Here is a 17,050-nt window from a genome sequence, read left to right on the forward strand (position 1 = left end):
TCACTGAATCGACCATAAAATTTGCGAATGTTGATTTTAAACGAGATTGTGATTTCCTTGTATCACCAACTTATTTGTCAATAGGCTTTCTCGTTTTAGAAATTGTTCCTATTTACCCATGCTGTTGCGTATCAAGTGGGTATTATAAACTATATGTAGGTAATAATTATATATTGCTACATAATTAAGGGGCAGTTGACGATAGAAAAGGCGAAATCATCACGTTTATCATTAAGGTCTAGTCGTTAGTTTGTCATCAATGTCTTTCTCTACTAAAATATCCAAATATAAAACAGATGTATCAGACTCTGTGGTGTCTTTTATTTTTATATCTAAATGTCTGATTGAAGGCCACAACAAGAGACTTCTTTTGTTTTTTGCAGATGATCAACGACAAGGTATGCAATTTTCGGTTCCATTTTTTTTTTTTGTAGAAGCAGTTATCTAAGCCTGGTCTTTAAATTATTTATTAAGATTAACAAACACAATAAATTAAGTTAAAATATGTATCATGACTTCTCTGTTTTAACCGATAATATGAAAATTGAAAGTTAATTGAACTAATTTGATTGGTTATAACTTCATCTGATTAAATATTCCCACTGAATACGTGGGATGCAACAAAAGTAATGAGCCTCAAACTTAGTATTATTTGCGTCATTTTCAATTTTGGGGAAATTTTGTGAAGTGCGAAAGGGAATTTAAAAGGGAGATTAAAAGATAGTAGTCACATGATGCACTGAATATAGCGGGAACACCACATTTCCGCAAATTGATACATCTACAACCTTTCCGCAAAATGAAAGTTACTATTCCGCCAAAATTTTCACGATTCTGATTGATTGATTGTACATGTATGTTGTTTTACGTCCCATTCGGGAATTTTTCTCTCATATAGAGACGTTACCATATACCGGTGAAGGGTTTCAAATTTAGACCTTTACTCGGCACTCAGTGGCCATTGAGCAGTGAGGGATCTTTATCGTTCCAACGCCTGCCGTGACACGGGGCCTCGGTTTTTAAGGTCTCATCCGAAGGACCCGCAACTTTCACTTCAACGTGACTAGCGCCTGGCGAAGGAACAGTTGCTACCTATTTTTTTTATCGACTTAGGTCAGTCGTGGCCGAGATACGAACTCACGGCCTTCCGATCATGGAGCGAGCGCTTACCGACTTCACGATTCTGAAGAAACATTGTATCACGATTTCGCACAATATCTTTGAAATACACTCTAGACAAAATTGCGAACGCACCCCTTGTTATTCTTATTTGTGAATTCAACATTTGGCTGATCGGTACAAGTATATAATATGCCATCTTTTCCAATACAGTGGGATTGACATATGTCTTGGTGTCATGACAAGACCTTAAATGACCTTCTTGTCCGAAAACCAATTTCCCGAGGTGCACTGCGCTCTGTTTTTGCACAGATAAGACGTTGTTGATTACCGAAGGTGGTCCATGAGGTTGCAACAGAAGCATTTTCCCAGTTAAAAAACAAATAACATACAGCGATTGACTAAAATATCGCCTAGTTGTGATCCAGGGGCCCGTTTTACAAAAAAAAAACTTACGACTAAGACCAAAAACTTTAGTTGATTGTAAAATTTTTGCAAAATTAAGGATTCTGTTTAAAATTGCCAGCGTAAAAATTTCTTTCTATATTCCTTTTAAAAAGACTAAAGTCATTCTCAATTTAATGTAAATTAGAAAGTTAAAAGCAGAATAAAATTTTGGTCTTAGTCGTAAGTTCTTTTGTAAAACGGGCCCCAGCGCCTTGTTGTTCACACCCAGTCCATACCCAACTTCCGGTTGCCCCAGTTTTGTGGAACAATCTTGACATTTTTGTGTGGGGCTTACTTAATGCCGTTGCTACAGTATCTAAAGTAACATTTTTATGTTTATTAATCTATTTGCAACAAGTTTTCAGCAGAGGAATGTTGCAATATTCGATCTTTTCCATTTGTATTGTATAATTTTCAATTTGTATTGTATTTTTATTTGCATTATATAATTTTTCATTTGTATTGTATAATTTTTATTTGTATTATATAATTTTTATTTATATTCTATTAGTTTCTATTTGTATTCTATAATTTTTCATTTGAATTGTATAAATTTTCATCTGTATTCTATATTTTCCATTTGAATTTTTTTTTTTTTTAAATCATTTGAATTGTATAATTTTTCATTTGCATTCTATATTTTCCATTTGCATTGTAAATTTTTTTATTTGTTTTGTAAAATTTCCTCTTTATATTCGATAATTTTTTTTTATTTGTATTTGTATCCGATGATTGTTTATTTATTTCTTTACGAAATAAGGAAAACACAACTAAAATTATTCCTTTTTATCAGAATCTCATAATTAAATCGTTTATTTTTATTGTAATTATAAAATGGCAACACGATTCGAGCTACAAAGTATACAAATAAAACGCATGAAACCGTAAAAAGTTGAAAGACCTGCTTTAAAGTTGGAAAAGCCAAGATTAAAGTTGGAATTATACCAACTTACAAGTTGGACAAAATCTGTTTAAAGTTGGAAATCAACTTTAAAGTTGGAATTACCATCTATCAACTTTGAAATTTTTTTTTAGTAGTACAAATGTTTTTTTAGAAGACAGGTCGTTTTGGTTGATGTATTAATTACTTTTTGTGAATTCTATCTAATTTATGTGTTACATGATATATATGTTTGATCCTCTGATTATTATGTTTTTGTCTGTGCTTAATTATTCTTAAATTGTGACCCATTTGTTTAAATATATTTTATATAATTCACATGTGGATTTTTTTTGGGGGGGGGGGGTTATATAATCAATTTAACTGTCTTAAAAAGAATTATTGCATTATAAGATTTTTTCTCTAAAAGAAAAAAAAAACTAGAGAAGATAGAAAATGTTAATAGTTTTGGAAATTAAAGACATTTTAAAATTAACCACCATTTAAAGAATAACATTCGTCGTTATGATTTGTGTATTTGCACCCAACCAGTTCAATTAATATTTCATTAGATAATTTCCAAAAATCAGAACAGATAATCTTTGTTGAAACTCATAAATCTTCATTTTGATACGCTCCCCAAACATTGCACGTGTATGCACGTAACTTTCAACGATGTGGGAAGATAAGAGCGTCAGATGAGGAGGGAGGGGAGTATTTTCCTGGGAGGACAGAGCGCGCGGCTGGACCACTACCTCCTTAAGCTTCAGGGGACAGCTGACAAGATGGTACGTTTTCTCTGATTTCTGTGTAATTAGTTGAACCCGGTATATAAACGTATCCCACTTGACGAGCTTTTTAAGAACGAAGCATCTCTTTGTTTACAAACTGTTTTTCAATGTATATTGGGTGAGAGCAAAGACATCACATATCAATGTATCATATATCAAAATAGGAACCTCTGTGTAAAGAATGTGGTTGAGTTAGATGTATTATAAGTAAAAATGAATAAATATTGTAATAAGGATGAAAAGTAACCATATACAAAGGATATGGGAATGAAAACCTGGTCTACATTCACTAAAGTTATTTTTATCAACATTAAGCTTCCGACAGAGTTGGCATTGATTACTCAGTGATTAGAGCAGACGATCCCCCGCTGTTTCCCGCCACACACTGCGTCCTAGACACACCTAATGAAAAGAGATTTTATTGTTTGCTTAGCGTAATCTCCATCAAAGCACATATGCAGAAAGCATGCTTTTTAATTATCAGTGAAATGTGAATACACGCGAAAGCCCTCCGAACTAAAGTATCGTTTTGAAAATAAAGAGTCTATAGAAATGATAGAGTCGATTAAATTATATTCATTATTGGTTATACATATTTACAATTTTATCAAATTAAAATTTTCATAGATACGCTGGAAAATATGCAAAGAAAATTGCTGAGTAAAGAAAAAAGCCAGAAAATGTAACATATACGAGTAACGTGTACCCAAGTAATTTTTTTTTCTTTAAAATCAATGTTACTTCCTATGAATTAAATGAAAATTTACCAGGCAGTGTTTTCCTGTCTCAACATAAGCGCCTCTTCTTTTTTTCTTCTTCTTTTTTTGGTTGTTGAACATACATGCATATGGCTAAGCAATGAATTAAATGCATTATAATATTGATCATAGATATTGATCATTCAGACCTCATTTTGAGATTGAGAGTGGAATCAAATTTTAAAACCAAATTCAAGTTATTACGTTTATTGACGAGAATAATAATCTTTGTCTAAGTACGCTGGCGCGGATACTACATGTATTGTTTTCTTATCTACCTACATTTACATGCAATGTATTTAAGCTTAATCCATCGAAAATCTTAAGACTCGACTCCCTTAACATACTCTAAGGTTTCACGTGCGCACTAGTACTAAATTTTGCTATATACTTGTATATTATTACCAAAATTATAAAACTTTACCTAGACTTAATTAGTCAAAAACAAATTTCTGGAGAAATTTTTCAGACTTTGTAGATCAATCCTTTCTAAACATTTTAGAAAAAAAAAAACACAAAAAACTTATAGTCATCCAGAAAGGTGAGCCTGTTTTTTATTATCGAAGTCTTAACAGGTGCTTGAAAGTAGAGCCGGGCCTAATCACACCTTCCTTAAATACGACATGTCAAAAAAATCAGCAGGACTCGATCCTACGTACAGTTGTCGGAAAACGAACATTGATTTAAACCTAAGAAAATACAAGTTTGGCTTTCCAGAAAGCCTGAAATGTCATCTCTTTGGCTTCATTAATGTCACAGAATAAACAGTGGAATGTTATATTATTTTCTCAGCTATTACAAGCAGTAGTATCGCTTTTGAAAAAATGGGGGGTGGAGGACAAAAAAAAAAAAATCGACGATTTAGCTGAACAATCTTTGACAAGGAGAAAAGGGGGCTATCCAAACTCAACATTTTTTTTTCTTGGAAGGAGGGATTACAACTTTTCCGACAAACATATTTTATATTATAATACATTCTCATGGGATGATTTGACGTACCATACTGCAACAAAAGGTGGAAGAGGGGTCAAGGGTGCGCCTTTTCAATGTTTGGGGAAAAAAGTGGAAGGGGACGGCCCTCCTGGTGCTATGTGCCTGTATTATTTTACCTGTTGTAAATATGCTTTATTCAGGTTAAATATATTTTGTATCATGTCTGTGAAAAATTCTAACCACTGAGAAATATTCGTAAGAATTATTTAAAGTCATATATTACGTTTTTTTTTTTTAAAAATAAGTTCAGACTACCTAAGTTAAAAAGATCTTTCTATTTGTTTTATTACTTTATATAAAAATAGGACTTTCCTGTAAATTACACAATTTAAATCAATCACGTTTCAAAGATATTAGAAATTTAAAGCAAAAACCGATTTATTTACCGATTCAGATTTTAATTAACAGACACAGTTTAATTTTTTTTTTTAATCAGTCGAACTATGGAAACATGAGGTTATTCAAATTCAAAATCGGTGAAAAATTTAATTTCAACGTAAATAACATATATCATGTTTAGCTACACCCAATCTCGTATTTTTATTTTTTAGCTCAGATACGCCATATATAGCTTTAACAATTATTCCGAAAGAAGATGGATATAAACTTAGCGTTCCTTTTGACTTTAGTTCTTAGCCGCCTACTACGGCAGCAAAGAAGTTTTAAAGCGCCAACTTAAATTAATCTGAACCTGAATTAATTCCAAGACTTTCCTTATTTTCCTTAATCGTATCGTCTGAAGTGACTTGGCCATCGAGCCACTGGGATTTGATTGATTATCGAGCCACTCTGAATATCAAGGGGAAAATTGAGACACTCCTGCATCATGTCCTTCTGCTGCCAATATGCAGATTCATGTGTTAACGCTATATTATGTATAATATAAGTACATGTACATGTATAGGCTCCTGGGAAAAAAATCATGCATAGAAAGGTAATAAAATTGAAACGTTACCATTTAAAATTAAGTATTAACACATCGAAAAGAACCCCAATCTACCAACATCGATTTTATAGGCTGTTTCATGAGACACACATTTTATAATTTTGGCTTTATTTCAAGAATACGAGGAGTGATTTTTTTTTTACCTTTTCTCATTGACAAAAAACGCAAATTAGAATTGCATAAAGAAAATGATAACAGTTGCTTTGTTTATTAACTCTTAAAATCCGAGCCAGGTAAAGAAAACTGTATGTTTTCCTAATACTTTTCTACAGGGGCCGGTAAATTTAAATAAAAAAGAATATAGTGCACACATCCGAGAAAATACTTATATAATGATTCTTTATGATCTTTATTCCAATGCCTGCAGCACTGAGTTACTTAAATCAGAGGCATTTATGTTTCTGCCTAAATTGTGTTTTTAGGCAAAATTTCTTTTCTTCGAACTTTATTATAATTATTATTTTTTTTTTTTTGAATAAGTTCTGTTTTATTTTTCATATATACGGCATTAATTATCGATTGACTAAAGTACACATAAAAGTAAAGTTTTTGCCATTGTATTTATGCATTTAATGTGAGTTGTTATTTCAATGTTTTCACTGTTTTCTTTCGTCAGTAAATCTTGGATCCACGCCTTGGCTTATACATTCAATATGCCATGCTTTGTGTATTTTGATCCCCGCGCGCTGACCATCGTTTTACGCAATAGCCTAGATGCAATGTTTATGTATATAAACCGTTAATGAAGACCCACCACCACCCAAGTGATCCTACCTCTATTACTCTTAATGAACACTGGTGTAGTTTTACTTTAACTTTAAGATGGACCATTTTGTTTAATAATAATAAGAAGACTTTGGTCAATTTGGTTTACATCTCTATATTTAGAAATCGTGTCATCGTCAGTCCCTTTGCCAGCTTATCAATGGCAGCTTACACTAGGACTTTACTTCCGGTGATTCAAACTTTAATGTGTCATCTCCCGAGGGAGATGACAATAAGCGTCTGTTTCCTGTAGAAACGCCCGAATCCAAGCGGGGGGGGGGGGGGGGGGGATGAGGAATTAATTGCTTTGCTCATGTTCTGAACGTGTCAATAATTCAATATGTTTTTGTTTTGTTTTGGGTTTTTTTTTGGTTTGTTTTGGTTGTAAATTTTAAAAAAATACTCTATTTAATTGTTGTAAAAATATGACAATTAAATTACACTAAAAATGTATAAAATGTATTTAATTTTTTCCCCTCGCAATATGATTTATTAATTATTTGCATTATTTAACTGCTCTTCCGTCTAAAATTTCTACACCAGTTCTGAAAGGCACTATATTTAAAATAAAGACGAATCAAAATCAACATTTATAGGGGGAAAAAACAAACAAACAGAGAACGTAAATATAGGCTTTGAATTATTATACCCCCCCCCCGCTTTTTATAATAATGACGTATATGTATTTATATTGCACTATATACAAAATGCAGACTTAACAGTGCATCTTACAGCAGATAATGTCAATACATTCGTCCCATGGCAGTGATGAGTTGGAAATGCAAGGAGGATATAAAAGCCAAATTTCATTTGTCCAATTAAAGATTTATGAATGAATTTAATGTAGAAAGGCTGTGCTCTCCGACCTAGAGTTCCCATACTTCTTATTTATAGTAACGTACTAATTTCGTATGTTATTTTTCATGCGTTCCTTATTTATCTACTGTAGATTACCAAATTTTTGCGACACTTTTTTTCGCAAGATAGGTATTTTGTATTGATAAGCGAGACAATTTTTTTCACAAATGCTGGTAATTACTAAATAAAAGTATAAGCGAGAATGAAATATTCGCATGCAGACAGTCTCGAGTAATTACGCGAAAATACATGTAAAGTTCTTGCGAATAAAGATTGATTCAAAGTATTATTTTGCATTATGTTCTTATATTTACATCCACTGAATATTATTTCCTTTATTTCTTATAAAAACCATTGCCGTTAATCAGTCTATAAACAACACTTAGCAAGCCACCTGCATAGATTTCTTAAGCAACGGCTGTTCCATCAAATATGCATGCAATGACATACACGTCTCTAATACAATATTTAACATATTTAATTTTACTTTGAATGTTTTTATGCAGATATAAATATAAACAATAAAATGTCTTTCTTTCTTTGTTAGTAAGGGAATTAACGTCGCATCTATTGCAGAAAAAAATTATATAACCCGCTTACGCAGGTTATGTATTTATTCTGCAACAGTTGCCACACTAATTCCCCTACTAACAACCAAAGAAAGCCTTTTATTGTTTAAGTAATCTCTGTACACTATTGTAAAATGGTGATGAGATTCAAATAAATGAATGACCTGACCTGATCAAGCAGGTGTTATCCATATCTCTTGGGAATCGGGCAGGTCTCTAACGTTCTTAATTGCAATTGATAGCATCTGTCAAATCAAAACTGGCCAGCCATTTATTTTCAAATAAATTTTGTATAAAATTACTAACACTAATTTGATATTGTATGATATGATATAATAATTTTATTTTATTTTTATATCTCAACAAACAAAATACAGAGTGTTATGTGACCTGCAAATGACACCTGTCCCTCCACATTTATTAAAGTGATATATGGCGTATCTGGGCTAAAAAATAAAAAACACAAGATTGAGTGTAGATGAACATATTTGTTATTTACGTTCAAATTAAAATTTTCACCGATTTTGAACTTGAATAACCCCACATTTCTATTGTTTAATTGACTTTAAACTGTGTCTGATATTTAAATTCGGAGTCGGTAAATAAATTGGTTATTGTTTTAAATTTCTAATATCTATGACACGCGATTGATTTAAATTGTGTAATTTACAGGAAAATCTTATCTTTATACGAAGTAATAAAACAAATAGAAAGATCTTTTTAATTCTAGTTAGTCTGAACTTATCAGAAATACGCCATATATGACATTAAGGACCCGCAAGGATTTTCGGGTGCCCTATAGTAGTCATTCTCTCTCTCTCTCATTCTTCCGCCCACAAATTTTCTCTTTTTTTAAAATAACTTTTTTGGTATATTGGTTGAATAGGCAGTAAGACTTATTTGATACTAAGACAAGTTTGATTCTCTTTGTTATCAGGTTTGGAGCTGGGGTGGTGGGGTAGATTCCTAAGTTTATATAAAAATGAATGAGCAAAGAGAGATAACTGCTGAAAGTGTTCTTCTGAACTGTGAAAGCTGCAATGTTCGAATTTACACCTATATTTGTTTTGAAGTTAGGTCAATCCTGGATTTGTGTTTTCAAGGTAGTATGGAAGTTTTTTTTATGATGTCCATACTTTATCCTGGTTAAATACACATTTTATTGAATTATAATTTTAATATGGAATTTGGGAAAAATATCAATATTTTTATTGCTGGCTTATGTAAATTCAGGGAAACTATTACTTTTATCAGTAAGTTGGATAATAGTCTCATTCAATCACTACTAAAAATGTTGGAATAAAAGATTGTAAAATTAGAATAAAGGGATGAAATAGCAGTACAATTAATCCCCTGGAATTAATTACCTTGCATGCTGCAGAAAATTTAGAAACTATAATACGTCACATTAACACCTCTGTTTGCAAATGATGCTTGCTTTGAAGTTAAAGTCAAGCCTGAGTGATGTTTGCATTCACCAAAGGCTGACATTTTATGAAATGCATGCTTCATTCTGTTTAAATAAATGTTTAATTGAATTATTATAAAATATGATGTTTTACTGCATTATTTATGGTGACGTCTCTACATGAGTGAAAAATTCTCGAATGGACGTAAAACAATATACAATCAATCATTCGAAATTAATGACGATTTCTCAATTGATAAGAATACTTAGAATAATGCCAAATAGCAAATTATTTCATGAAATAATTTGACTCAGAAACTTCATCTTTGGCAATTTTTACAACAATGCGGTAAAATTAATTCTTTTTTCTAATGCATTTTAATTCTTTTTGTAACCATGGTAACTTTTTCACTGTTTTTTTCTTTTTAAAAAACAAAGCCTAAATAATTTCAAATGCCCAAATATTTCTACACAGTTTTTACCTATGATTTATCCTTGATTTTCTATCTTTTATATATTAGCGGGATAAAACTTCTTAAATGAAAAATAATTCGAATTATTGGAAGCTGCCTTACGTCACTACAGAAGGATGTGCACCTTCATCCTTCGTCATACATTGACAGAGGTGTATCGGGAGTAAAGAGATTATCACCCATAATGCAGAGTCTTTACACGAGAATTGATAATTAGGTGTAGAAATTGTACGGGTGACGTACATACAATAACACTGACTAAGTGGAGGTTTCCTCAATGATCCAAACCGTAAACAATGTGTTCTCGGTATTACAATGTCACCGGGTAAATTGGTATCATTTAGAAAGCATGATTCAGAGATACCTGTTACAATACTCAAGTAAGTGGAGGTCCGATTATTTTAGTTTCATTTTGAATTATTTACCCGCTTTCATACATGTATTTTTCTCTTTTCTTACAGGATACCGACTCTATGAAGACGATCCGGAATTGTCGTATAAATTCTAGGACTCTAGGATTTCTAGTATTTGTTATTTTAATCATTGGTTTAATACTCATAAAGAACTTTCACTTCCGGAACTCTGGTCGAAGATGGCGACCGGTGAATTTAGTTCCGGTAGAGAAATGTATAGGCAGCAAATGCGTCCAATCCAACGATACTTCTGCTGGAATGAAATACGCCTTGTATTTCCAACCCAGGAAAACGAAAGTAAATAAATTTGTTTATAGATTTATGAATCAACCGAAGAATGTATGTGATCCATACTATCCACCAGCTCTGATGATTTTAGTACCTTCTTCGCCTTCCCACGTGGAAGAGCGTAAAGCGATCCGTGCTACTTGGGGTAGTGTGTCCAATGGGGGTAAGTGGCCCCTTCAGTCCATCAAAGGAAAAGCCAAGCTTGTTTTCTTATTAGGCATCATCGAAAACATCACAACTCTTCAAACAATTCAGGAGGAGGTGATTGAATACAATGATATAGTGCAGTGTGATTTTCTTGACACCTATCAAAATCTGTCTCTAAAAATTCTGTCCGGAATCCGATGGACATACCTAAACTGCCCGGATGCCAAGTTCATTCTGAAGGCTGATGACGACACTTTTGTTCACCTGCCCCTCCTCATAGCTACTCTGGAGGGATACTACCACAAAGTAGATAGGAACGGTGTTATATTTGGAAATATTAATGGTGACGCTAAAGTCAGGCGGCGGGGGATGTGGACAGTCAGCGAGAACAACTATCCGTTTCCTCATTTTCCACCATACGCTTACGGAAATACTTACGTCATTTCCGCTAACATTGCCTCGCGAATATTTAGTGCTTCAGAATACATGCCCTATATACCTATAGAGGATGCCTACATAACAGGTATCCTGGCTAAAGTTATAGACGCTCGACACGTCTATGTCCCAGGATTTACATTTTGGTTGGATTACAAACCGAATTATTGTGATTTTGTCAATGATAATAGAATATCTGCTACCAAAGTTAATTTTAAATACATGTATTACCTTTGGGATAAAATACGCTCTGAAGAAACTGATTGTTGAATCCACTGGGTTATAAATAAAATTTTCATTGGATCTCATTTCTTTTTGTGTGATGCCAATCTCATTTATACATTCTCTCAAAAAACCATATGAATGGTACAATAGGTACATATATACATATTTAAATTAATTATGGACGAGCGGAGATTACAGGAGGACTGACAGTGTCAAAAATTTTGGTGATAAATATACTCAATTTTCTTAAGAATGCTGGATCAGTATTTGTCATTAAATTAGAAAATTTTATAACATTTGGATGTACATAGTATTTCGGTAACAAAAATTCTTTCCGAATATTACATAATACATTACATTCAAGTAAGTAATGAAATTCGTCTCCAATTTGATTATTATTACATAAATAGCACACTCTTTCATTTCTTTCAACATTATTCCATCTACCCACCTCTACTGGAAGACGATAGTTACTTGTTCTGAATTTTGAAAAGATATTTCTAAATTTTCTTTGTAAAATAGTTAAGTATTTTTCACATTCAAACTTTGTTTTAAAAAATTTCATTTGTATATCTTTACTGGAACTATTCATATCACTATACCATTTTTGTATAAACTGGTCTTTGAGCTTTTGGTTTATTGTACTCGCGATCCATTTAACAAGTGCTATGAAAAATTTGATCATTCCAAACATTACACTGTCCTGTTGTGTTAAGAACATTCTGTATGCAAGATATCCATGGATTACTGATCCCATTTTTGATATATCGATTATAAAGATGTAAATAAATAATTCTACAGATCTTATTCCAATTTCCATGTAAGAGTTTTCTCCAGAAAGATATCATTCTATCCAGGATTAAGATCAACAAACCATCATATATACACAGTATATTCAGATATATCAGCTTTCTGAGGGAAAACTTTCAGAAAATATTACACGTGGGCTTTAATTGTTTTCTCCCAGTTTCAATCACAGGTACTTGTGGACCTACCCACCCCTTTCCCATTTGATTTTCACCCAGGGGCTTGTTGGACATTTCTTCACAAATTACATTTATAACACTATCATTTTTATTACACAAAAATATCCCACTTTACATTATATCTCCTTTATATTGTTAAGTGGGGTATTTTTGTATGGAATGATTATTTTGCATTTTCCCCCGATTTCTCCTATAGTTAACATGATAGATAAGTGAAATAAATATAATTTGTGAAGAAATGTCCAACAAGCTTCTTGGTTGAAAATCGGGGGGGGGGGGGGGTTGGAGGGGTGTTCCTGTCCACAAGTACCTGTGGTTTAAATTGCTAAAAGTTGTGAGGAATTTGGATATACATTTTTGAAACTTTTTTAAATAATTCTGTAAGTAGAATCCATTAAGTAGAGATTTATAGAAGGAACATTTCTTCAAGGTCAGTCGGTAAAGCGCTCGCTCCGTGAACGGGAGGCCGTGTGTTCGAATCACGACTGACGTAAGTCGATAAAAAAAAAAAATAGGTTGCAACCTTCGCCAAGCGCTCGGCACTTTGAAGTGAAAGTTGCGGGTCCTTCGGATGAGACCTCAAAAAACCGAGGACCCGTGTCACGGTGGGCGTTGGCACGATAAAGAACCCTCATTGATCAATGGCCCTGAGTGCCGAGTAAAGGTCTAAGTTTGAAGCCCTTCATCGGTATATGGTGACGTTTATACATGTGAAAAATTCTTGAATGGGACGTAAATCAACATACAATCGATCAATCAATCAATCAAACTCTCAATATAAGCAAATATTTTTTGTTAAGCATGATCCGAAATCTTTTGTTTGCTATTAATAATCGTTTTTACATAGCTTTAATTTGTTGTTTACTCCAAACTTCACTTAAACCAACGAAGCTTTTAACATTGCACCAACCGAGTACAATACTTAACTATAGAATATATTGTTTTACACTACGATTACAAAATTAATACATCCTATAAAAGGTGTGTAGTATCAGCCCCCCCCCCCCCCCTTTCCAGAAAAGTTTTTTATTGATGGAAATTTTCATTCAAAGGCTCCTTTTTGTCAAAAAGAGAGAACAGCCCTTCTTTCTCTATCACGAAATACTAGTAGGTTTTATCAGTTTTTCAGGCACTATATAAGAAAAAGATGCTTAATTCCTGTATTGTTACTAGACAGTGGCTGGAACGATATGAAATATTCCTGATGACCTTGTCGAATTCTAATACACCACACAATATAACCAATATAAGACTTGTACTACTACAATCTCCTATGCAGAGTTGTCGTTCGTTCCTCTCTCAGACACCTCTGGGATTGGCTCACGTCAAGATTTTTGACATAACGTAAAAAACATGACATTCCAAGGATTATTTCAGATTAAACTAATAGCTCTAGATATACTTAGTAAATATCTACCTTAAAAGAGAAACATTAGTTCAGGCATTTAATTATGACGAATTTAAACAAACACACTATTTCTCGTGCTTATCACTGTGATATACGCGAGCCAATGACAGAGGTGAATGTATGAGCTACTACTATTCAGGATTTAGATCCTACATCCAAACTAGATACTGGGTCAAGTAACTTGAATTCATTAACATGAACACTTTTTAATGCAATCATAAATAAAAGAAGAGTTTGAGGAAGAAGAAAGTGTGACTGACGGACGAATGGACCATGCAGGGCAACAACAATATACATATTTTGTATTCAAGCTCAAAAGTCCATTACAACAAATTTTATCGGGAGCAGAGCAAATACGGACCTTCAAAAACATCAGAGGTGGGATCAGGTGCCATTGGGGAGTAAGCATCCCCAACATTCTTGGTTAAAAATTTCAGTTTTGTGCAAATATACAATGTAACTAACATACGAATGATATGACGTCATAATCTAGATATAGTGAGTCCGACCTTCCAGATGTGTCGTCCAGTTTGAAGATATTGTAAATTAAAGATTTTTGATGTTATCCTGCAATAAATACATAGCGCTGGCCCCATCGGTCATATATTAAACATCTACCAAACAATGCAAACAATATACATGTATCAGTCATTATCAAAGGAAGCAGGAGATAATTTGATGCTGTCAGCAGATGGCATATCATAAGAAGAATCAGTCCTTGTACGATTTACTTCTTGATCTCTGACTTCACTGTTAATTTGGACATTCCTGTGACGTAATATAGAAGAGTTTATTAGGTCTGGTACGCTTTGTATATCCAGAGAGCGTCCGATTGCGTTTTGAACACCTGTTTCTTGTACTGGTTCTATTCTGATTTGGGGATAACACGAAAACATTTCTTGTTCCAAATGAGATGAAGAAGAAAGGAACTGTCCCCCCCAGCAGAGACCACGTATTCTCGGTCCTGGACTCCATTGACAAATCACTAAAATGGTTAGATTCTGGAGAATAACAGCTACGACCAGTAATCTTTGTCTCTGATCCTGTGAAATTCATTACATCTGTCAACTCTAGCGACTCTAAAGAGGGAAACAATGCAGGTGCCTCAGCCAAATCATCAGATTCTTCATCGTCAAGCGTTTTAGCTTCAGTTTCCGAATCCAGGTCTCTCAAAACAGATTTGTAGTCATTTATTGAATCTATTTCCTTGAAATTTCCTGAATGTGCAATCTCTGACGCCTTATCAATTTCAATACATGCATCGTAGAATTGTCCTTTAAGTTCCTGGATTCGCGCCTTGGCTATGTAATACATCATTTCCCGTCGCGCCTCAATGTCCTTTAAATCAATCTCGTGCATATACCGCTCTGCTCTCTCCACATCTTCCTTAGAAATGACACAACCTGGGATACAGCGACCTTTGTTACTGAGTCCTATCAGACAGAAGATCATCCTCAGTAGAAACATCCTCTTCCACAGATTCCTTATTTCTTCCTCCTCTTCACTTAGCGCCCATAATCCTTTGCTGCCTTCAAACAGGAGAGACTCCTTCAATTCGTCTGTCGGGGCCTGCTCAAACTGCCACAACTTAAAGTAAACATCTATGTATATCATGTTGGCGATCTCCAGACACGGGCCAGTAAAGTTGGCGCAACAGTGAGCCTGCTTTACCATGTTTTCACCCTCGGAAAATTTTTTGGCAATTGCCAGTGCGTTGGCTTTCCTTCCGTAAAAAACGACCTCAGATATAGAGGCATCAGTTGATGTGCTGGCGAGAGCCTTCAGTTCCTCAAATATATTTTGGTCTGGTAGCGTTGTGTCATATGTGATTGCAATAGCATCGATTTCTGCCCCCAACAACGCTATGTATTTGTCCGTCAGAAACTGCCTTTTAGATTCTGTCCTTTCTTGTCCTATCTGACTCCGCAATTGACGAGCTTGTCTCCTGAAGAACTCCCTAGGATTCTTAAACTGTGCATTGTGAACTAAACGTTTAAGATTTTTAAAGAAAATGTGAATTGTCTTTTTATTTTGGGGTACTGATCGCTTAACAGTGACGAGGGAATTGGACTTGCATTCTGTTTGAATGTAATGCATATAAAGAATTCTGGCCAGATTGTGAAAACCATGGTCAAACAGACGTCTGGTTAAATTATCCACAGAATCAAAGCAGTGGACTCCAAAAATAAGAGTCTGAAATATCTCTTCTGGTGTGATTGAGTCTGAGTCTACACTCCGATCCAAGAACCCGATTGTTTGAAAAGCTTTGACCAAGTCACTTGTGTCCACATGTTTCAGAAATTCTCGCAAAGATTCCAAGTCATGTTTTCTGGGCATACGCGGTCTGCATCCTCGAGAAACTGAAATTGGCCCCATCCACAGAAACGGATTCATCTCTGAAAAAATATATAAGATAAGTATAAAATTTATGTATTCACTGAGTATTTTCTTTGAATTTTTCTTTTAATTCTATTCTACTATGCATTCAGTCGAGGACTTTTCCAGAGAAATGGGAGAAATATATATGGGGAAAACCTTATCCCAGGATCATGAAACAGATTTAGACTTAATTCAAAAAGAAATTAATTCATCTATTGGATATTTTTATTTCTTATGAACTGAAACTCCTAATTTGCAGACAATAGCATGTTAAATATTTTTAAACTGTCTGACTTCTAAATCATTTTACCACAATAGAGTAAGTTTTTTATGACCCCGGGGCCTGGAAACTCAAAATGGATTAAGTGTTTTAGAAATATATTAAAGAATCGTGTTAGAAAGTTAAAAGGCAATATGAGAACCATTTCTTTCCGTTTTCATACAAGATTCATTATTACAACTGTATTTTAAAAGAACTTGGTTTTAATTCTGCATCTGGAAATCCAGCTTACATGTATATACCCAAAGTTCACTTTCAAAAGACGATTTTTTTTTTTCAAAATCACGTTTCAGTCTATAAAACTTTTAACATTCCAGGCAACGAAAGTGAGTTCGATCTATCCTACCCGTACTGGATTCGTAATCTTCATAAAAATCCTTACAAATAAAGATACATCGCAGGGTTCAGCAAATGCCCTACCAAGCCACTAATCTTTATTTCTCAAAAAATATAAACTGCTGTTAAAGAGAAAATGCACACAA

General features: G+C 33.8%; 1 protein-coding gene and 1 pseudogene across 1 annotated transcript; one reads left to right on the forward strand and one right to left on the reverse strand.

Moving 5' to 3' along the window:
- The first annotated feature begins 3,119 nt into the window (after nt 1-3,119).
- On the forward strand, nt 3,120-11,598 carry LOC133175111 (beta-1,3-galactosyltransferase 5-like). The gene is made up of 2 exons (XM_061310243.1): nt 3,120-3,234; nt 10,469-11,598. The coding sequence occupies exons 1-2, from the start codon at nt 3,145-3,147 to the stop codon at nt 11,558-11,560; spliced, it is 1,182 nt and encodes a 393-aa protein (XP_061166227.1). The 5' UTR covers nt 3,120-3,144; the 3' UTR covers nt 11,561-11,598.
- Nucleotides 11,599-14,553: 2,955 nt separating this feature from the next.
- On the reverse strand, nt 14,554-16,303 carry LOC133174888 (uncharacterized; annotated as a pseudogene).
- Nucleotides 16,304-17,050: the final 747 nt, after the last annotated feature.

This window comes from Saccostrea echinata, unplaced genomic scaffold, assembly GCF_033153115.1.
Source record: "Saccostrea echinata isolate AGI-Se365-2 ecotype Australia unplaced genomic scaffold, CSIRO_AGI_Sech_v1 ptg000060l, whole genome shotgun sequence".
Classification (NCBI taxonomy): Eukaryota; Metazoa; Mollusca; class Bivalvia; order Ostreida; family Ostreidae; genus Saccostrea; species Saccostrea echinata.